Below are 19,271 nucleotides of genomic sequence, written 5' to 3' on the forward strand. Positions count from 1 at the left end.
AAGTCGGCGCACAGGGGGTGCCTGGCGCTTAAGGGACTGAGGCACAGTTTTACGCTCAAGTCACTTGTGCCTCGAAGGGACCGGTGCCTGTACAGTGACAGGATCAGCATCCTTGAAGGGTGATGGCACAACAACAGGCCTGGAGGGTGACAGGTCAGGGGGTCCCGAAGGACGACCTTCCACCGAAGGAGATCGCGAACGATCTTCGGAGAGGTCTAAGGTGGTAGCTGGCAGGATCGGAGAACGGTGAGTCTCCTCAGCAGAGGACTGCGGGGACAACGAGCCAAAAAGGCGCCTCCTAACTCCCTTGTGAGGAGAAGGAAGACCTCTACGGCGAAGGGGAGGACGAGCCTTCCGCCTTATAAGCCCTCTAGGGGCCGTGGGATCAGCAAGCCGACCTTCGTAAGGCCTCCGCAGAGGAGTCTCTGCAAGTGAACTCCCCCACGGGGGAGAATCACCAGCAGGAGAGACCGTGGGACTAGGTTCTGCCCTCGAAAGGTGTTCAGAGGGGGAATCAGAGCCTTCAGCTACCTCAGCAACAACAGGAGCAGTGTGATCCGACACAACGGAGGCCTCCGTTATAACCACGTCGACGATAGACAGAGGATCTACGTCTGCTATCGCCGGCGATTGTTCAACAGCTGCTCCCAGCTTTATCACATCAAACAAGGCTTCCTTGGAGGGCAAACCCTGAAGCCCCAAGGAAGACCAAAGCTACAACAAATCACGGTTAGGTACAGGGAAATCAATATCCTCCTCCGAGGGAGGAGGGGCAGCTGCCTCGCTATGGGAGGCAACTACCTCTCCCGCACCCCGGGATCGGTCAACAGAACAACAGTCTACGCTCCCCTTCGACGGTCTCTCGGAAGAGACCGATCAAGGAGGAGGTTGGGGCAACAGAAGAAGAGGCTTTGGGATTTTCTCTCTTCAAAGAAGCCTTTGAAGGAGAAATATCCCTTTTGGACTTCTTCTTCCAGCACCGGGCAAACCTCTCCAACTGGGAGGTAGACCAATCCCTACACTCACCGCATACATTACCCTTTTCACACCGTTGGCCCCTACAATGAGGACACAAGGTGTGAGGATCCGTGTCTACCGCCGACATAAAGGTCCCAAAAGGGCGGTCAAGTAAACCAGGACACGTACGCATGATGATAGAGGCCAACTTCACACACACTGAGAAAGAAAAAGCAAAACAGATTAATGGCAGTCCAAGCGAGGGAGAGAGCAGACACGTCTGTTCTACGCCCGAGTCAAAAATAAAGAGAAGTATTCACCGGTGTGTGTGAGGGGTGGGGTAGCAAGCTACCCCTCCCTACCCCCCGCTAACTAGCGGTGGGGTAGTAAACCCTCGTTAAAATCTAATGGCTCGTCATTCAGCTCCGCCGAAGTAATAACCCATATTAAATAGCGTGGTTTGTATTTCAGTTACGGAACAAATTAGTATTAGGCTCCTCTCATTTCAGTGTTAACCTTTGTGTTACAAACTAACATTTTCAGCCTCCATATCAACTAGTTCATTTCCTCATATTCTTGTATGAGCAAGAACCCAACAACAACAAAAATATATATAGAATTTTACAAATACATGTATTTACCCAAGGCGTATAGGGCTCCTAGCAAAGAACACACAGAAAATTACATAAAAGAAATACAAATATAAAATGAGCGAAATAACTTTTGCCTCTATGTAATATTAGAGGAAAACAATGTAACACTTACCTGTCTTTTCACTATTTCTAAAGATTCCCTAGCTTTCTCGAGTTGTCTCTGTTGTTCCTCACCAACGAGTGACTTTCCCTCTCTAAAACCATCTTTAATTCTTCTTATGGCATATTCTCTGAAAGCAAGACTCGGAAATAATTAAATGTTCACAAACAATAACCCCATATTAAATATTAGATTTTAGTTTTTATTCCAAAACTAGCAAAGCAGTAAATATTAAAGGGTGTAATAGTGTGACACTACAGAGAATTTCCTAACACATTCAAGACAGCTGTTTATTTTGTACCTAAAAAACTGATTATGTATATAGTAAACACACAATTTACAGTTGCCTTAAATTTGTCCTTGGTAATGAAGCCACAAGAATTCAGCCACCTAGTTTACCTGGAAGTATTCAAGGGTGAGGTACATTGCTTTTGTAAGCTGACTGAGACTATTACTATACAAAACTACACACATGATGAATAATCAATATAATAAAACCATTATTTTCTACAAACAAATCTGGGAATGAAGCACAATTTACATCATAGATTAAAAATATTTCACATACTTGTATAATACATATTTGTAGACTTGTGTTCAGCTGACGAGAGAGAAGTGATAATTTCAAAGCCTTGCCTACTGGCAAAAATGGATATAATGTACAGTACAGCACAAAGTTCATATATGTTTAATTGCAACTTTTTCAAGGAAACATTTATATTTTTCTTTAAGCAGTCCACATCTTTACTTCATTTAAAAAGGCCAAGCCGAGTTGATGAATTGATTAAGCAGTTTTAGAGAGAAATTTAAGTTTCGCTCTTCAAATATGTGAGCATATTCTCGATGACATAATCAGTAGAGTAGAAATAGCACTGAGAAATCCTAGGATAAAACTTTAAAATGATATTTTAATTACAAAATAAATTTTTGAATATACTTACCCGGTGAATACTGTATATAATAGCTGACGTCTCCGGCGGCTCGACAGAAAAACACAAAAACTCGCGAGCGATCGCTATGAAGGTTGCGGGTGTGCCCACCAGCGCCAACTATCGGCCAGATACCGCATATACATGTAAACAGCTCCAGTTCTTCTCATCCCGCTGGGTCTCTATCGGGGAGGAAGGGGGGGCCTTTAATTTATATATTCACCGGGTAAGTATATTCAAAAATTTATTTTATAATCAAAATATCATTTTTAAATATTTAACTTAGCCGGTGAATATATAATAGCTGATTCACACCCATGGTGGTGGGTAGAGACCAGAATTAATAAAGTTTACAGCGTATATGCTTAGAGTTTTTGACAGTTATATCATAACAAAACCCAAATATATATAGGTACCTGGTAAGGAAGTTGACTTAGACGATTACTCTGCCTTGTTAGTCTGTCTTCCTCACGAAGCCCAGCCATCCTCTTAGGATGCTGAAAGACTCCCAGGAGCTGAAGTATCAAGGGCTGCAACCCATACAACAGGACCTCATCAAACCCCTAATCTGGGCGCTCTCAAGAAATGACATTTGACCACCCGCCAAATCAACCAGGATGCGAAAGGCTTTTTAGCCTTCCGTACAACCCAAAAACAAGATTAAAAACATTTCAAGAGACAGATTAAAAGGATATTGGAATTAAGGGAATGTAGTGGTAGAACCCTCACCCACTACTGCACTCGCTGCAACGAATGGACCCAGTGTGTAGCAGTCCTCGTAAAGAGTCTGGACATCTTTTAAGTAAAATGACGCGAATACCGACTTGCTTCTCCAAAAGGTCGCATCCATAATACTTTGCAGAGATCTATTTTGCTTAAAGGCCACGGAAGTTGCTATAGCTCTTACTTCGTGCGTCTTAACCTTAAGCAAGCATCGGTCTTTTTAATTCAAGTGAGAATGAGCCTCTCGTATTAAAAATCTGATAAAATATGACAAAGCATTCTTTGACATAGGCAATGATGGTTTCTTAACTGAGCACCATAAGGCCTCAGATCCACCTCGTAAGGACTTAGTACGAGCTAAGTAGAACTTAAGAGCTCTAACTGGACACAGCACTCTTTCAAGTTCGTTGCCTACGATCTCTGACAGGCAAGGTATATCAAAAGACTTAGGACAAGGACGAGAAGGCAGTTCATTTTTGGCCAGGAAACCAAGTTGAAGTGAACATGTGGCTTTTTCTGTAGAAAAGCCGATGTTCTTACTGAAGGCATGAATTTCACTGACCCTTTTAGCCGAAGCCAAGCACACTAGGAAAAGCGTCTTGAGGGTTAGATCCTTCAGGGAGGCTGAATGTAATGGCTCAAACCTGTCTGACATGAGGAACCTTAGGACCACGTCTAAGTTCCATCCAGGAGTTGCCATACGACGTTCCTTAGAGGTCTCGAAAGACTTAAGGAGATCTTGGAGATCTTTATTGTTGGAAAGATCTAAGCCTCTATGTCGAAAGACCGAAGCCAACATGCTTCTGTAGCCCTTAATCGTGGGAGCTGAGAGGGAGCGAACATTTCTCAGATGTAAAAGAAAATCTGCTATTTGGGCTACAGAGGTACTGGAAGAGGACACAGATGCTGACTTGCACCAGTCTCGAAAGACTTCCCACTTCGACTGGTATACTCTGATGGTAGAAGCTCTCCTAGCTCTCGCAATCGCACTGGCTGCCTCCTTCGAAAAGCCTCGAGCTCTTGAGAGTCTCTCGATAGTCTGAAGGCAGTCAGACGAAGCGCGGGGAGGCTTTGATGAACATTCTTTACGTGGGGCTGACGTAAGAGATCTACCCTTAGAGGAAGACTTCTTGGAATGTCTACCAGCCATTGAAGTACCTCGGTGAACCACTCTCTCGCGGGCCAGAGGGGAGCAACCAACGTCAACCTTGTCCCTTCGTGAGAGGCAAACTTCTGCAGTACCTTGTTGACTATCTTGAATGGTGGGAATGCATATAAGTCCAGATGAGACCAATCCAGTAGAAACGCGTCTATGTGGATCGCCTCTGGATCTGGGACTGGTGAGCAATAGATCGGTAACCTTTTGGTCAACGAGGTGGCAAAGAGGTCTATGGTGGGTTGACCCCAAGTCGCCCAAAGACTCTTGCACACGTCCTTGTGGAGGGTCCATTCCGTGGGTATCACCTGACCCCTTCGACTGAGACAGTCTGCCAAGACGTTCAAGTCCCCCTGGATGAATCTCGTCAACAGGGAGATGCCTCGATTTCTTGACCATATGAGAAGGTCCCTTGCGATCTCGTACAGCGTGTGGGAGTGTGTGCCTCCTTGCTTGGAGATGTACGCCAAAGCTGTGGTGTTGTCTGAGTTGACCTCTACCACTTTGTTTTGAAGAATGCTTTCGAATTTCATCAAGGCCAAGTGGACTGCTAATAGCTCCTTGCCGTTGATGTGCATGCTCTTCTGACTTGAGGTCCACAGACCCGAGCATTCCCGACCGTCCAGGGTCGCACCCCAACCCAAATCCGACGCGTCTGAGAACAACACGTGGTTTGGGTTCTTGACTGCTAGGGATAGTCCCTCTCTCAGACTGATATTGCTGTCCCACCATTTCAGGCATGCCTTTACTGGTTCGGAGACTGGGATTGATACCGTCTCTAAAGTCTTGCCCTTGTTCCAGTGAGAGGCTAGATGGAACTGGAGAGGCCGAAGGTGTAGTCTCCCTAGCGAGACAAACTGCTCCAAGGATGAGAGAGTCCCTACGAGACTCATCCAACTCCTGACTGAACAACGTTCTCTACGAGACTCATCCAACTCCTGACTGAACAACGTTCTCTTTTCAGCATTAGTTGGACTTTGAGCAGGGCTTGTTCTATTCGGGTGGCAGACGGAAAAGCCCGAAAAACTGGACTGCGAATCTCCATCCCCAAATATAGAATAGTCTGGGATGGGATCAGTTGGGACTTTTCTAAGTTGACCAAAAGTCCCAACTCCTTGGCCAGACCCAACGTCCAATGTAGATCCTGCAGACAGCGATGACTGGACGATGCTCTGAGAAGCCAGTCGTCCAAGTACAGGGAGGCTCGGATTCCCGATAGATGGAGGAATTTTGCCACATTCCTCATGAGCCTCGTAAACACGAGAGGAGCAGGACTGAGGCCAAAGCACAGGGCTCGAAACTGGTACACCACATTCCTGTAAACAAACCTCAGAAACGGTTGGGAATCCGGGTGTATAGGAATGTGGAAGTACGCATCTCGTAGGTCGAGAGAGACCATCCAGTCTCCCTCTCTGACCGCTGCTAAGACGGACTTCGTGGTCTCCATCGTGAATTTTGTTTTTGTAACAAAAACGTTGAGCGCACTGACGTCTAGCACCGGCCTCCAACCTCCTGTATGCTTTGGGACTAGGAAGAGACGGTTGTAAAACCCCGCTGATTGAAGGTCCGAGACTTTCACCACCGCTCCCTTCTCTAGCAACAGAGACACTTCTTGATTTAGGGCTTGTCTCTTTGACTCCTCTCGGTACCTGGGAGAGAGGTCTATGGGAGTTGTTACTAGAGGAGGTTTGCGTACAAACGGTATTTTGTACCCCTCTCTGAGCAACAGAACAGACTCTTGGTCTGCACCCCTCTTCTCCCAGGCCTGCCAGAAGCTCTTCAATCTGGCACCTACCGCTGTCTGAGGCTGTGGGCAGTCAGACTCTGCCACGGGAGGACTTGGCTCCTCTCTTCTTACCTCTCTTTCCCTCGGCACAAGAGCCTCCCCTGCTGGGAGCTCTGCCACGAAAGGGCGGGATAAATCTAGATGCAGGAGTCTCGATCCTGGGTCTCACAGCAAAGGATGAAGAAGGAGCCCCTTTGCGAGCAGAGGACGCCATCAGGTCATGGGTGTCCTTCTGCACAAGCGAAGCAGCTATATCCTTAACCAGCTGTTGTGGAAACAAGGCCGCTGATAAGGGAGCAAAGAGCAGTTCCGATCTCTGACAGGGAGTAACTCCTGCCGAAAGGAAAGAGCAAAGGGTTTCTCTCTTCTTTAAGACTCCCGACGTAAAGGTGGAGGCGAGCTCATTGGAGCCATCGCGGATGGCTTTATCCATACAGGACATGATAAGTAAGGAAACATCTTGGTCGGCAGACGAGACCTTCCTACTTAATGCTCCTAATGACCAGTCAAGAAAGTTAAACACTTCAAAGGCCCTGAATACACCTTCAAGCAGATGGTCAAGGTCCGAGGAGGACCAACAAATCTTCGAGCGTCTCATGGCCAGGCGACGGGGAGAGTCTACGAGGCTTGAGAAGTCACCCTGGGCAGAGGCAGGGACTCCCAAGCCGAGAACTTCTCCCGTGTCATACCAGACGCTCGATCTAGAAGCAAGCTTAGAAGGAGGGAAGGCAAAGGCCGTCTTCCCCAAACTCCTCCTGCTATCCAACCAGTCGCCTAGAAGACGTAAAGCCCTCTTAGAAGAGCGAGAAAGCACTAGCTTAGTAAAGGCTGGCTTGGTAGCAGCTAAGCCTAGAGCAAACTCAGACGGAGGCGAACGAGGAGCAACAGCAACAAAGTGATCTGGAAAAAGATCCTTGAAAATCATCATGATCTTCTTAAAATACATCGAAGGAGGAACCGCCTTAGGTTCATCTACATCTGAAGGATTATCATCAGGATGAGGATCAGCAACGTCCTCATCTGAAGGAGCTTCGTCCGACAACTGATGAGTCTCAAGCAAAGGAGAGACCTGCCTTGGTGGCAATGCTTGACAAGCAGAGTCCACACGCACCGGAGCATCAGTAGCAGTCCAGGACGCTACGTCATGTAACTGCTTAACAGACTGACTAGCAACAACAACAGGAGTGGGAGGACGCTAGACGTCAACTCGAGACTGCCTTGACTGCCTAGACTGAGCAGTCAAAACAACTCTTGACTGCGGTGCTTGACGCTCAACGTCAAAACAAGTCAACTTCGCTGGTTGGCGAACGTCCTGAACGTCAACAGGAGCATGCGGCAGCGGCTGAACGTCCACAAGCGGCTGAAAGTCAACACGGGACTGCATCGAGTGAGGCTCTACAAAACGTGACTGACGTGACTTTGTAACGTCAAAGTCAACAGGACGAGCAAAGGCTCGTTTGGGCGGCTGACGGCCAGGATCTCGATCAGCTAAGCGGCGAGGATCATCGTGAACCTGTTCAGCAGAATAGTCCTCCATAAGAGAGGCAAGCTTACTCTGCATGTCTTGCAGTACAACCCATTTAGGATCAACGGGAATGGGTGCGGTAAGAGACGAGGGTAACGTCTGTGACTGCAAAACATTGCCTACACTAAGACTCTCGGAGCCTGTGTAACGCTTCTGTTTAGGCGGCGAGCAGTCTTCCGATGACTGCACAGGGTCAGAGCTGTCCCAGTGGCTACAACCAGGACGCTGGACCTGTCCTGAAGGGACTGACTTTCGCTTTAAGGGTCTCGAAACCTTGCTCCACGGTTTCTTACGCGATAAGCCTTCGAATGACGAGGAGAAAACCGTCTCGCTCGTCTTATGGTAGGGGCGGTCTTGACGAGACACGCCTGAAACCATAGAGGGAACGTCTGTTCGTTGGTTAAAGCCTCTCGAACCCATAAGTCCTACGACATTACTTCTCCCTGGGGCTTGGGAGCTTGCAAGAGGTCTCGGACTAGGCGAACGACAGCACGAACAGACGAACCCTCGGTCGCAACACTGATAACACTTTGCGCACTAATCACTTTCTCCCCACGATTTTCTAATGTGGCACTCTGACACTTTAACTCTTTTACGTCCGCCATGAGTTGATTACGGTCCGTAGCTAACGACTCAACTCTCTCGCCCAAAGCTTGAATGGCACGTAACATATCCCGCATTGATGGTTCCTGAGTGCTAGTAGAGGGTTCAGGCACAACTACTACTGGGGAAGGATTAGGTTCAGGGGCATGGGAGGAGGAAAATTCTAACGATCTAGAGGAACTTCTCCTCACCCAATCTCTCTCTAGCTTACGAGAATACTTGTCAAACTCAAGCCAATCGAATTCCGAAAGGCCCACGCACTCATTACACCGATCTCCTAATTGACAGGTTTTACCCCGACAATTAGAACACACAGTACTGTATGTGGGTCGAGAGAGGCCTTTGGAAGACGCTTATTACAATCCCTAGCATTACATTTACGAAATCTAGGAATTGGAGAAGGGTCAGCCATTTTGAAAAGTCAAAGAAAGTCCAAAAAACAATCCAAAGTCATCAACAATTAAATCTATCCAAAAAAGAGTTCAAGAGTTTAAGTTGAAGATAAAACACCTGCACTGCGAAAGCTCAAACCAAAAAGAAGTACTTCACCAAGACTGTTGAAAAACTCCAGGTTAACAGCGAGTAATGGAATCAACTTGTCGATCAGACCGACAGAGAAGAACTGGAGCTGTTTACATGTATATGCGGTATCTGGCCGATAGTTGGCGCTGGTGGGCACACCCGCAACCTTCATAGCGATCGCTTGCGAGTTTTTGTGTTTTTCTGTCGAGCCGCCGGAGACGTCAGCTATTATATATTCACCGGCTAAGTTAAATATTTAAAAATAGTTGATTATGAAATGCATCTGGAAGCAAAGGCAAATACCAATACGGTAACAACTACCGTTCAAAACATACATTTAACCGCAAGTATATGCACTGTTTATAAGCAAAACATTTATTTTATGCTAATACTTAACAATTAGTTCAAATAAAAGGAGCAGCAGAGTATGTGTAATGATTTTCAATCAATGCATTGAGTACTGTACATGCCGATTCAATATAATGATTCTTTACAAGACTTTTCAAAGAATTTTCTTCGCTGTAGACTCGTTTTCAATAGTAGCAGAGTTGGAGGGAAGGTTAGGAGTCATCAGTCAGTTGATAGAACAGATTAGTAATAAGCATAGCTTACCTAAAAATCCCAAACAGACAAATATAATACTCAACTTGGAAGCAGGGATCTCTAAAACGTCTGACATCTTCCAAAAAAAACACAAAACACAAGAGCAAAACAAAACGCGTCTGACCAACGCTAGTGCTGAGGAGGAATGAGGATGGGGGGTGGGGAGATGTAGGGGTAGAGAAGGGGTATGTTGATAAAGGAGAGGTCTAATTGGTGAGGGATCTATGGTCGTGGTTCAGTTTTCTATTCCGACACTCAATGAGTGAGCGAGCTAGGTTTATTCCTGGCATTCCATGCATCTCTTTTGCTCTGGTATATTCAGCAATAACTATGCCTTAGAAATGGTGCTAGAGGAGCATTTCACTGGGCGACACAGGTCCCTTGCCCAGAAATAGATTTTTCCTTCGTCAAAATCCATTTATTGTACATTAACACCTCTGGTTACTAGTAACTGAATATGAGCATGAAAATTCCAATTGGTATACGATCATTTAATCAGTTTGCGAGCAAAAATTGAACTCCATATCCGCATTATTTGTGGACAATACTAACAACACTACAGTAGCATGAAATCAGTCGCGCAGTGACTATATACCACATACGTAGTGTTCACCTGTGTTCATGTGAATTTTACCTCAAGAAAAGGCAAAAGAAATTGTCTACATATGTTTCTTGTCAAAACTGAATGCTGGCGAGAGAAAAAAAAATAAAGAAGTGTAAATCATGCAATTCAATTAGCAATCTATCTACGAAGATCAGTAGTGTTAAAGACAAGTCATATATGAACAATGATATGATATTCATGTAACCTTGTTCTACAGAAAAGCACTTACAAAAAATGTTATTTTCATTAGTAAAATAAATTTTTGAATATACTTACCCGGTGATCATATAGCTGTCAGCTCTGCTGCCCGACAGAAAAACCTAAGGACAAAATACGCCAGCGATCGCTATACAGGTGGGGGTGTACATCAACAGCGCCATCTGTCGAGCAGGTACTCAAGTACTCCATGTCAACACAGAACCAATTTTCTCCTCTGCCCACTGGGTCTCTATTGGGGAGGAAGGGAGGGTCCTTTAATTTATGATCACCGGGTAAGTATATTCAAAAATTTATTTTACTAATGAAAATAACATTTTTCAATATTAAACTTAGCCGGTGATCATATAGCTGATTCACACCCAGGGGGGTGGGTAGAGACCAGCATTATGTGTTACATTAAGAGCTAAGTATTTTGTATTTCATTTTAGCAGTTATTCAAAATAACAAACAAAATCAATAAGTACCTGGTAAGGAAGTCGACTTGAACAATTACTCTGCCTTTTTAAGTACGTCTTCCTTACTGAGCCTCGCGATCCTCATAGGATGCTGAGCGACTCCTAGGAGCTGAAGTATGAAGGGTTGCAACCCATACTAAAGGACCTCATCAAAACCTCTAATCTAGGCGCTTCTCAAGAAATGACTTTGACCACCCGCCAAATCAAGTAGGATGCGAAAGGCTTCTTAGCCTTCCGGACAACCCAAAAACAATAATAAAACATTTCAAGAGAAAGATTAAAAAGGTTATGGAATTAGGGAATTGTAGTGGTTGAGCCCTCACCCACTACTGCACTCGTTGCTACGAATGGTCCCAGAGTGTAGCAGTTCTCGTAAAGAGACTGGACATTCTTAAGATAAAAAGACGCGAACACTGATTTGCTTTTCCAATAGGTTGCGTCGATTATACTTTGCAGAGATCTATTTTGTTTAAAGGCCACGGAAGTTGCGACAGCTCTAACTTCGTGTGTCCTTACCTTCAGCAAAGCTTGGTCTTCCTCATTCAGATGGGAATGAGCTTCTCGTAATAACAGTCTGATAAAATAGGATAAAGCATTCTTTGACATAGGCAAAGATGGATTCTTAACTGAACACCATAAAGCTTCAGACGGGCCTCGTAAAGGTTTTTAAATAGAACTCAAGAGCTCTTACAGGACATAAGACTCTTTCTAGTTCATTTCCAACCATGTGATAAGTTTGGAATATCGAACGATATTGGTCAAGGCCGAGAAGGCAGCTCGTGTTTGGCTAGAAAACCAAGTTGTAGAACATGTAGCCGTTTCGGATGAGAATCCGATGTTCTTGCTGAAGGCATGAATCTCACTGACTCTTTTAGCTGTGGCTAAGCATATCAGGAAAAGAGTCTTTAAGGTGAGATCTTTCAGGGAGGCTGATTGTTGCGGTTCGAACCTGTCTGACATAAGGAATCTTAGTACCACGTCTAAATTCCAACCAGGTGTAACCAAACGACGCTCCTTCGTGGTCTCAAAAGACTTAAGGAGGTCCTGTAGATCTTTATTGTTGGAAAGATCTAAGCCTCTGTGACGGAAGACTGATGCCAACATGCTTCTGTAACCCTTGATAGTGGGAGCTGAAAGAGATCGTTCTTTCCTCAGATATAAGAGAAAGTCAGCTATTTGAGTTACAGAGGTACTGGTCGAGGATACGGATACTGACTTGCACCAGTTTCGGAAGATTTCCCACTTCGATTGGTAGACTCTAAGGGTGGATGTTCTCCTTGCTCTAGCAATCGCTCTGGCTGCCTCCTTCGAAAAGTCTCTAGCTCTCGAGAGTCTTTCGATAGTCTGAAGGCAGTCAGACGAAGAGCGTGGAGGCCTTGGTGTACCTTCTTTACGCGTGGCTGACGTAGAAGGTCCACCCTTAGGGGAAGAGTTCTGGGAACGTCTACTAGCCATCGAAGTACCTCGGTGAGCCATTCTCTCGCGGGCCAGAGGGAAGCAACTAGCGTCAACCTTGTCCCTTCGTGAGAGGCGAACTTCTGCAGTACCTTGTTGACAATCTTGAACGGAGGGAATGCATATAGATCTAGATGTGACCAATCTAGTAGAAAGGCATCTATATGAACTGCTGCTGGGTCCGGGATTGGTGAGCAAAATATTGGGAGCCTCTTGGTCATCGAGGTTGCGAAGAGATCTATGGTGGGCTGGCCACAGGTGGCCCAAAGTCTCTTGCATACATCCTTGTGGAGGGTCCATTCTGTTGGAATTATTTGTCCCTTCCGACTGAGACAATCTGCCATGACATTCAAGTTGTCTTGGATGAACCTCGTTACTATTGAAATGTCTAGACCTTTTGACCAGGTGAGGAGGTCCCTTGCGATCTCGTACAATGTCAGAGAGTAGGTCCCTCCTTGCTTGGAGATGTACGCCAAAGCCGTGGTGTTGTCCGAGTTCACCTCCACCACTTTGCCTTGAAGGAGAGACCTGAAGCTTTTCCAGGTCAGACGTACTGCCAGTAGCTCCTTGCAGTTGAAATGCATTGTCCTTTGACTCGAGTTCCATAATCCCGAGCATTCCCTACCGTCTAATGTCGCACCCCAGCCTACGTCCGATGCGTCCGAGAAGAGAACGTGGTTGGTAGTCTGAACAGTCAGGGGAAGACCCTCTCTAAGGTTAATATAGTCCTTTCACCAAGTCAGACAAGACTTTAACTTTCCGGAAACCGGGATCGAGACCGCTTCTAGCGTCTTGTCCTTTTTCCAGTGAAAAGCTAGATGGTATAGAAGAGGACGGAGGTGTAGTCTTCCTAGTGACACAAATTGATCCACGGATGACAGTGTCCCTACCAGACTCATCCACAGCCTGACTGGGCAGCGTTCCTTCTTCAGCATCTTCTGGATGGATAGCAGGGCTGGGGGCTGATCGTCTTGTTCAGCAACGTCCTCATCAGAGGGTTCCTCATCCGAAACTGATGAGGAAACGGCAACGGAGTGGGCAACGTCTGACTCGCTGAATCCGGTCGCACTGGTGGATGCGTGACGGAGCCGGACGCAATATCATGGCACTGCTGCACAGTCTGTGAACTGTCAACAACCATGGGTGCGCGAGGAAGTACAGCGTCAACCCGAAACTGTCTAGACTGCTGGGTTGTGCAGTCAACACCCTACCGGGTTGCTGAGGTTGACGCACTGCGTCACAACAAGTCACCTCTGCTGGTTGTTGAACGTCTTCCTAGTGACACACTGAACGTCAACAACCACCTCCGAGCGTCGCTTAACGTCAACGTGCGACTGGCAACCCACACTGGGTCGCATCGGTGGAGGAACCACCTCAACTGGCAGACGCGAGTAGGATACCTCAGCGCAACAGGGCGCACAACCAACCGGTTGGAAGGTTGTTGGCCAGAAGGTACTTCTCCGCATTTAAGTCCTCTATCAAGGACACAAGCTTGGACTGCATGTCTTGCAGCAAAGCCCATTAAGGGTCTACGGGAGCAGGTGTGGCAACAGACGGGGTTAGCGACTGAGGCGGAACCATTTACCATCCCTGGAAGCCTTGTTATGTGTGACATAATAGTACAGCAAAACTTCAAAGGCTCGACAAAAGTTGAGAAGTTGACCTGTAAACAACTTGGAGCGTCTCCTGGCTAGGCGCCAGGGCGAGTCTACCAGAATTGAGAAGTCTATTTAGGCAGAGGCATGAACTTCCAAGCTGAGAACTTCTCTCGTGTCCTATCAGACTCTCGCTCTATAAGCCAGTTTAAAAGAAGGGAAATCAAAGGCTGTATCCCTAAAACTCCTCCTGGTGCAAAAACCAGTCGCCTAGCCAACGTAACGCTCTCTAGGAGAGCGAGAGAGCACTAGCTTAACAACAACGGCTTCGAAGTAGCTAGGCCTAGTGTAAGTTCTGACGTTTAGGCGAACGAGGAGCAGCAGTTACAAGGTCCGGACGAAGATCCTTAAAAAATCATCATGATTTAATTAAAGTCCATAGGAGGCTAAGCAGCTTAAGGCTCCTCTCCAAATGACAGAGTCCTCAAAGGAATATCAGTAGGAGGGAGAATAGCACTTTCTCATCTACAGGAACCTTGTCCGATAAAAGCTAGGTTATCTCAGTGAGTCTCTCACTGGTGCATTAGTAGCAGACCAGAAGGCAACGTCATGTAACTGCTTGACAGTCTGTGAACTGTCAACAACTGAACTGTCAACCACAACAGGTGCGTGAGGACATACAGCACTGGTGCATTAGTAGCAGACCAGAAGGCAACGTCATGTAACTGCTTGATAGACAGTGAACTGTCAACCACAACAGGAGCGTGAGGACATACAGTGTTCACTCGAGACTGCTTTGACTGTCTATACTGAGCAGTCAAAACAACTCTAGAATGCGGAGGTTGACGCACAGCGTCAAAACAAAGCAACTTAACTCCACCCTCCTGATGTTGTGGTAACTCGCGAACGTCAACGGAGAGTAGCGTGCGTCTGTGAACGTCAACGTGCGGCTGGCAGGGTACACTGCGCATGGGTGGTGGAACTCTCACAGGCGGAGTGCGGGAGCAGGTAGCGTCAGCGTCTACTGTACGCACAACCTTGGTTGGTTGTAGGCTAACGGGTGCAGCGTCAACCTTCTCCGCACGATACTCCTGCATAAAAGATGCTAACTGTGTCTGCATAGACTGTAGCAAAGACCACTTAGGGTCTACAGTAGCAGGTGCGGCAACAGACGGTGTTACTGCCTGTTGCGGTACCGCTTTGCCTCTCTTAGGAGGTGAGCAGTCGTCGGAAGACTGCAGCGAGTCCGAACTGACCCAGTGGCTACAACTGGGCCGTTGGACTTGCGCGGAAGGGACCGACTTGCGCTTAATAAGCTGCGAGACCTTTTTCCATGGTTTCTTACGAGAAACCTCTTCCGCAGACGAGAAGTAAATGGGCTCTCTCGTCTTTGTGTGGGTGGGGCGATCTTGGGTAGATACGCCCGAAACCACGGAGGGAAACGTCTGTTCGTTGATCAAGGCCTGACGAACCCATAAGTCGTTCGACATTACTTCTCCCCTGGGCTTGGGAGCTTGCAAGAGGTCCCGGACTAGGTGAACGACAGGCACGAACAGACGAACCCTCGGACGCAACACTGTAACACTTTGCGCATATCACTTTATCACTTCGATTTTCTGTTTTGCACTTATTTCACTGAAATCGAAACTTTTACTGATTTCTACCTGAAACACGCAATTCTACCCTTCATTAAAAGGTAGTAATTGCGAAAACAGTCGTATAATGCAGCTCATTAATACTAGCAAAAACAGAAAACATATAAAGATAAAGAATTCAGTGGCTGGGAAAGAGACTAAACACTAGTTCAATTAAACTACGTTTACAACCTCTCACCGCACATAGCCTGGGGACAAGAATAAAACCCTAGAAACGTTTTACCTTCTTCCCCGTACAGCGACTAGGGAGGAGAGTAACACGAGAACAACGTTACCCGCTTGAACGGAACGTTTTTTTCTCCTCTCTCTCCCTCCGTCTCTATCTCTCTCTCTCTTTCTCTCTTGATTTCGCACCTGAGAGAAGAGCCCAATTATATATCGTCAAAAAAACATGTTACTTGGCTAAAGGAAAAAACTGAAAGGTTTTCCAAATAAAAAGTTCCTTTAATATAGAATTTAAACCATTTAAGTTAAGAAAGAATGAACGAAACGTCAGAATCGATTTACTCTTACTGCAACGTGAAACCGTGATACACTCTCTCTCTATCGTAACGATAGAGCGCATGTTGAACGTCCTGAACGTCAACAACTGCGTAGTCTAAAAAAACTAAACGTTAGTTCATCTTTGAAAACAGTACGAAGACTATCAAAGAAAATCTTTCATAAAACATTAAATTTAAAAAGTTTTAAATTCTTTAAAGGCTAAATACGATATAACGGGCTCAACGTTGATTAACTTCGGTTCCAAGTTAGGACCGCCTACTATCAGGAAAGGTCGCATATAAACAAAACATAAAAATTTATTTTTATATGTTTATAATAAATGGAAAGTTAATCGAAGAGGCCTAATAAAGGCGGAGAGATATAAAATATATAGATCTATAACGTGTTAAGCAAAATTACTAAAAACCTAAACAAACTTCCGTCTAAGGGAAGGGTCGGCCATTTAAAAGTGAAAGAGAGTTCATACTCTCTTTGTCATCATAATTAAATCTATCCAAAACGAGTTCAAGATTTTGAGATGAAGATAAAACCCCTGCATAGCGAAAGCTCAAAACTAGAATAGTGTACTTCACCAAATAGTTGTGAAAACAAATCCAGTTAGTAACAGCGTATTTAGTAGGTCTTGCCAGTGGCACGACAGAGAGAAAATTGGTTCTGTGTTGACATGGAGTACTTGAGTACCTGCTCGACAGATGGCGCTGTTGATGTACACCCCCACCTGTATAGCGATCGCTGGCGTATTTTGTCCTTAGGTTTTTCTGTCGGGCAGCAGAGCTGACAGCTATATGATCACCGGCTAAGTTTAATATTGAAAATTTACTGTTTCTGAAATTCCATCGACAACAATTCCAGTCTCTTAAGTTGAAGATGTATTATGCTAAAGAAAAGCTGATAATTAAGTTAGGTGGGGAACCTCAGGTAAAGTTGTATTCCTTAATTTGTTTCCCTAGTGAGATATGATTTTTCAGGCACGAAATACATCTGGAAGCAATAGTGTCGCTTGAGAATTGAAAGTAGTCGATTGAATAAAGAAAAATCATAAGACCACAAAAAAGGAGCCAATTAGTCATTAGCACAAAAATTGCAAATACCAGTTTCTATGGCTGAGGCGAGTATCTAAAGGAGGTAGAGTCCTAATTAAAAAATGTCCTAACCTAACTTTACCAATCGTACGCAAAACAACCTAACCTAACCCATCCTACCTTAAACTATTATAAGCGAAATTATGGTGATATTTTGATAGTTTCGCCTAGCCATTACCACTTCCCATTACATAAGAGCTGGATTTTTTTTCTTTTTGCAAATGAAGCGAGCGAGCAGCAGTGCAAAAACCATTACGGACTTTATTGAAATATTGCCGACATATGATTTTTCCTCTGATGTGCAATCGCTTCGCTTGCATAGAAGATAAATATCTAGCTCCTATATACTAGGATGCGGTAATGGACGGGTGCAACTTTATCGAAATATTACTGAATTTATATTACCCAGACACGCTACACCCTACATGGTAGGATTCAAAAAGAAAATTTAGAGGATAACAATACACATTTCCTCATGTAAGCGGCTATGAATTTTCGTTATAAATAGATACACTATCATTATATTAATGAAAATACGACTAACTATGGGAGTCTTTGTACATCAGCGGCCAATTCTTCCCAACACCAACTAACCTATGCTTCCCCATCTAACCTACCCTACGGAGCCTTTGTAGGGTGACAGCCAGATCCCGTAGAAAAATGTTATTTTTATTAGTAAAATAAATTTTTGAATATACTTACCCGATAATCATGTAGCTGTCAACTCCGTTGCCCGACAGAATTCTATGGAGGGATACGCCAGCTATCACAATACTAGAAGGGGGTGTACTTACCAGCGCCACCTGTGGCCAGGTACTCAAGTACTTCTTGTTGACACCACCTCAATTATTCCTCGGTCCACTGGTTCTCTATGGGGAGGAAGGGAGGGTCGATTAAATCATGATTATCGGGTAAGTATATTCAAAAATTTATTTTACTAATAAAAATAACATTTTTCAATATTAAACTTACCCGATAATCATGTAGCTGATTCACACCCAGGGGGGTGGGTGAAAAACCAGTGTACAAGACTAAAGGATAGCTAAGTATCCCGTATTTCATATAATCAGTTATCCACAATAACAATGAAATAATAAGTACCTGGTAAGGAAGTCGACTTGAACCGTTACTCTGCCTTTAATAAGATCGTCTTCCTTACTGAGCGCAGCGTTCCTCTTGGGAGGCTGAATCAACTCAAAGGTGCTAAAGTATACAGGGCTGCAACCCATACTAAAGGACCTCATCACAACCTTTAACCTCGGCGCTTCTCAAGAAAGAATTGACCACCCGCCAAATCAACAAGGATGTGGAAGGCTTCTTAGCCGACCGTACAACCCATAAAAAGTATTCAAGAGAAAGGTTAAAAGGTTATGGGATTATGGGAATGTAGTGGCTGAGCCCTCGCCTACTACTGCATTCGTTGCCACGAATGGTCCCAGGGTGTAGCAGTACTCGTAAAGAGACTGGACATCTTTGAGATAGAATGATGCGAACACTGACTTGCTTCTCCAATAGGTTGCATCCATAACACTCTGCAGAGAATGGTTCTGTTTGAAGGCCACTGAAGTAGCCACAGCTCCCACTTCATGTGTCCTTACCTTCAGCAAAGCAAGGTCTTCTTCCTTCAGATGAGAATGTGTTTCTCTAATCAGAGGCCTGAATAGTAAGAAACTGAGTTCTTAGAACTTGGAAAAGAAGGTTTCTTGATAGCACACTATAAGGCTTCTGATTGTCCTTGTAAAGGTTAAGACCTTTTTAGATAGTACCTAAGAGCTCTAACTGGGCAAAGTACTCTCTTCAGATCATTCCCCACCAAGTTGGACAGGCTTGGGATCTCGAACGACTTAGGCCAAGGACGTGAAGGAAGCTCGTTTAGCAAAAACCGAGCTGCAAGGAACATGTAGCCGTTTCAGATGTGAAAACAATGATCCTGCTGAAGGCGTGGATCTCACTTACTCTTTTAGCTGTTGTCAAGCACACGAGAAAAAGAGTTTTTAATGTGAGGTCCTAAAAAGAGGCTGATTGGAGAGGTTCAAATCTTGATGACATAAGGAACCTTAGGACCACGTCTAGATTCCAGCCTGGAGTGGACAACCGACGTTCCTTTGAGGTCTCAAAAGACCTAGGGAGGTCCTGTAGATCTTT

General features: G+C 45.2%; 2 protein-coding genes across 2 annotated transcripts in view; one reads left to right on the forward strand and one right to left on the reverse strand.

The window, feature by feature from the left end:
* The window catches only part of LOC137617955 (neither inactivation nor afterpotential protein G-like), a 193,188-nt gene that overhangs the window by 129,147 nt on the left and 44,770 nt on the right, over nt 1-19,271 (forward strand). The window lies entirely within an intron of this gene.
* The window catches only part of LOC137618261 (LYR motif-containing protein 4-like), a 43,215-nt gene that overhangs the window by 17,930 nt on the left and 6,014 nt on the right, over nt 1-19,271 (reverse strand). Inside the window, exon 2 of the mRNA XM_068348423.1 lies at nt 1,723-1,840. Within this exon, the coding sequence (XP_068204524.1) occupies nt 1,723-1,840 (118 nt within the window). The remainder of the gene's footprint in view (nt 1-1,722; nt 1,841-19,271) is intronic.

This window comes from Palaemon carinicauda, chromosome 24, assembly GCF_036898095.1.
Source record: "Palaemon carinicauda isolate YSFRI2023 chromosome 24, ASM3689809v2, whole genome shotgun sequence".
Lineage (NCBI taxonomy): Eukaryota > Metazoa > Arthropoda > Malacostraca > Decapoda > Palaemonidae > Palaemon > Palaemon carinicauda.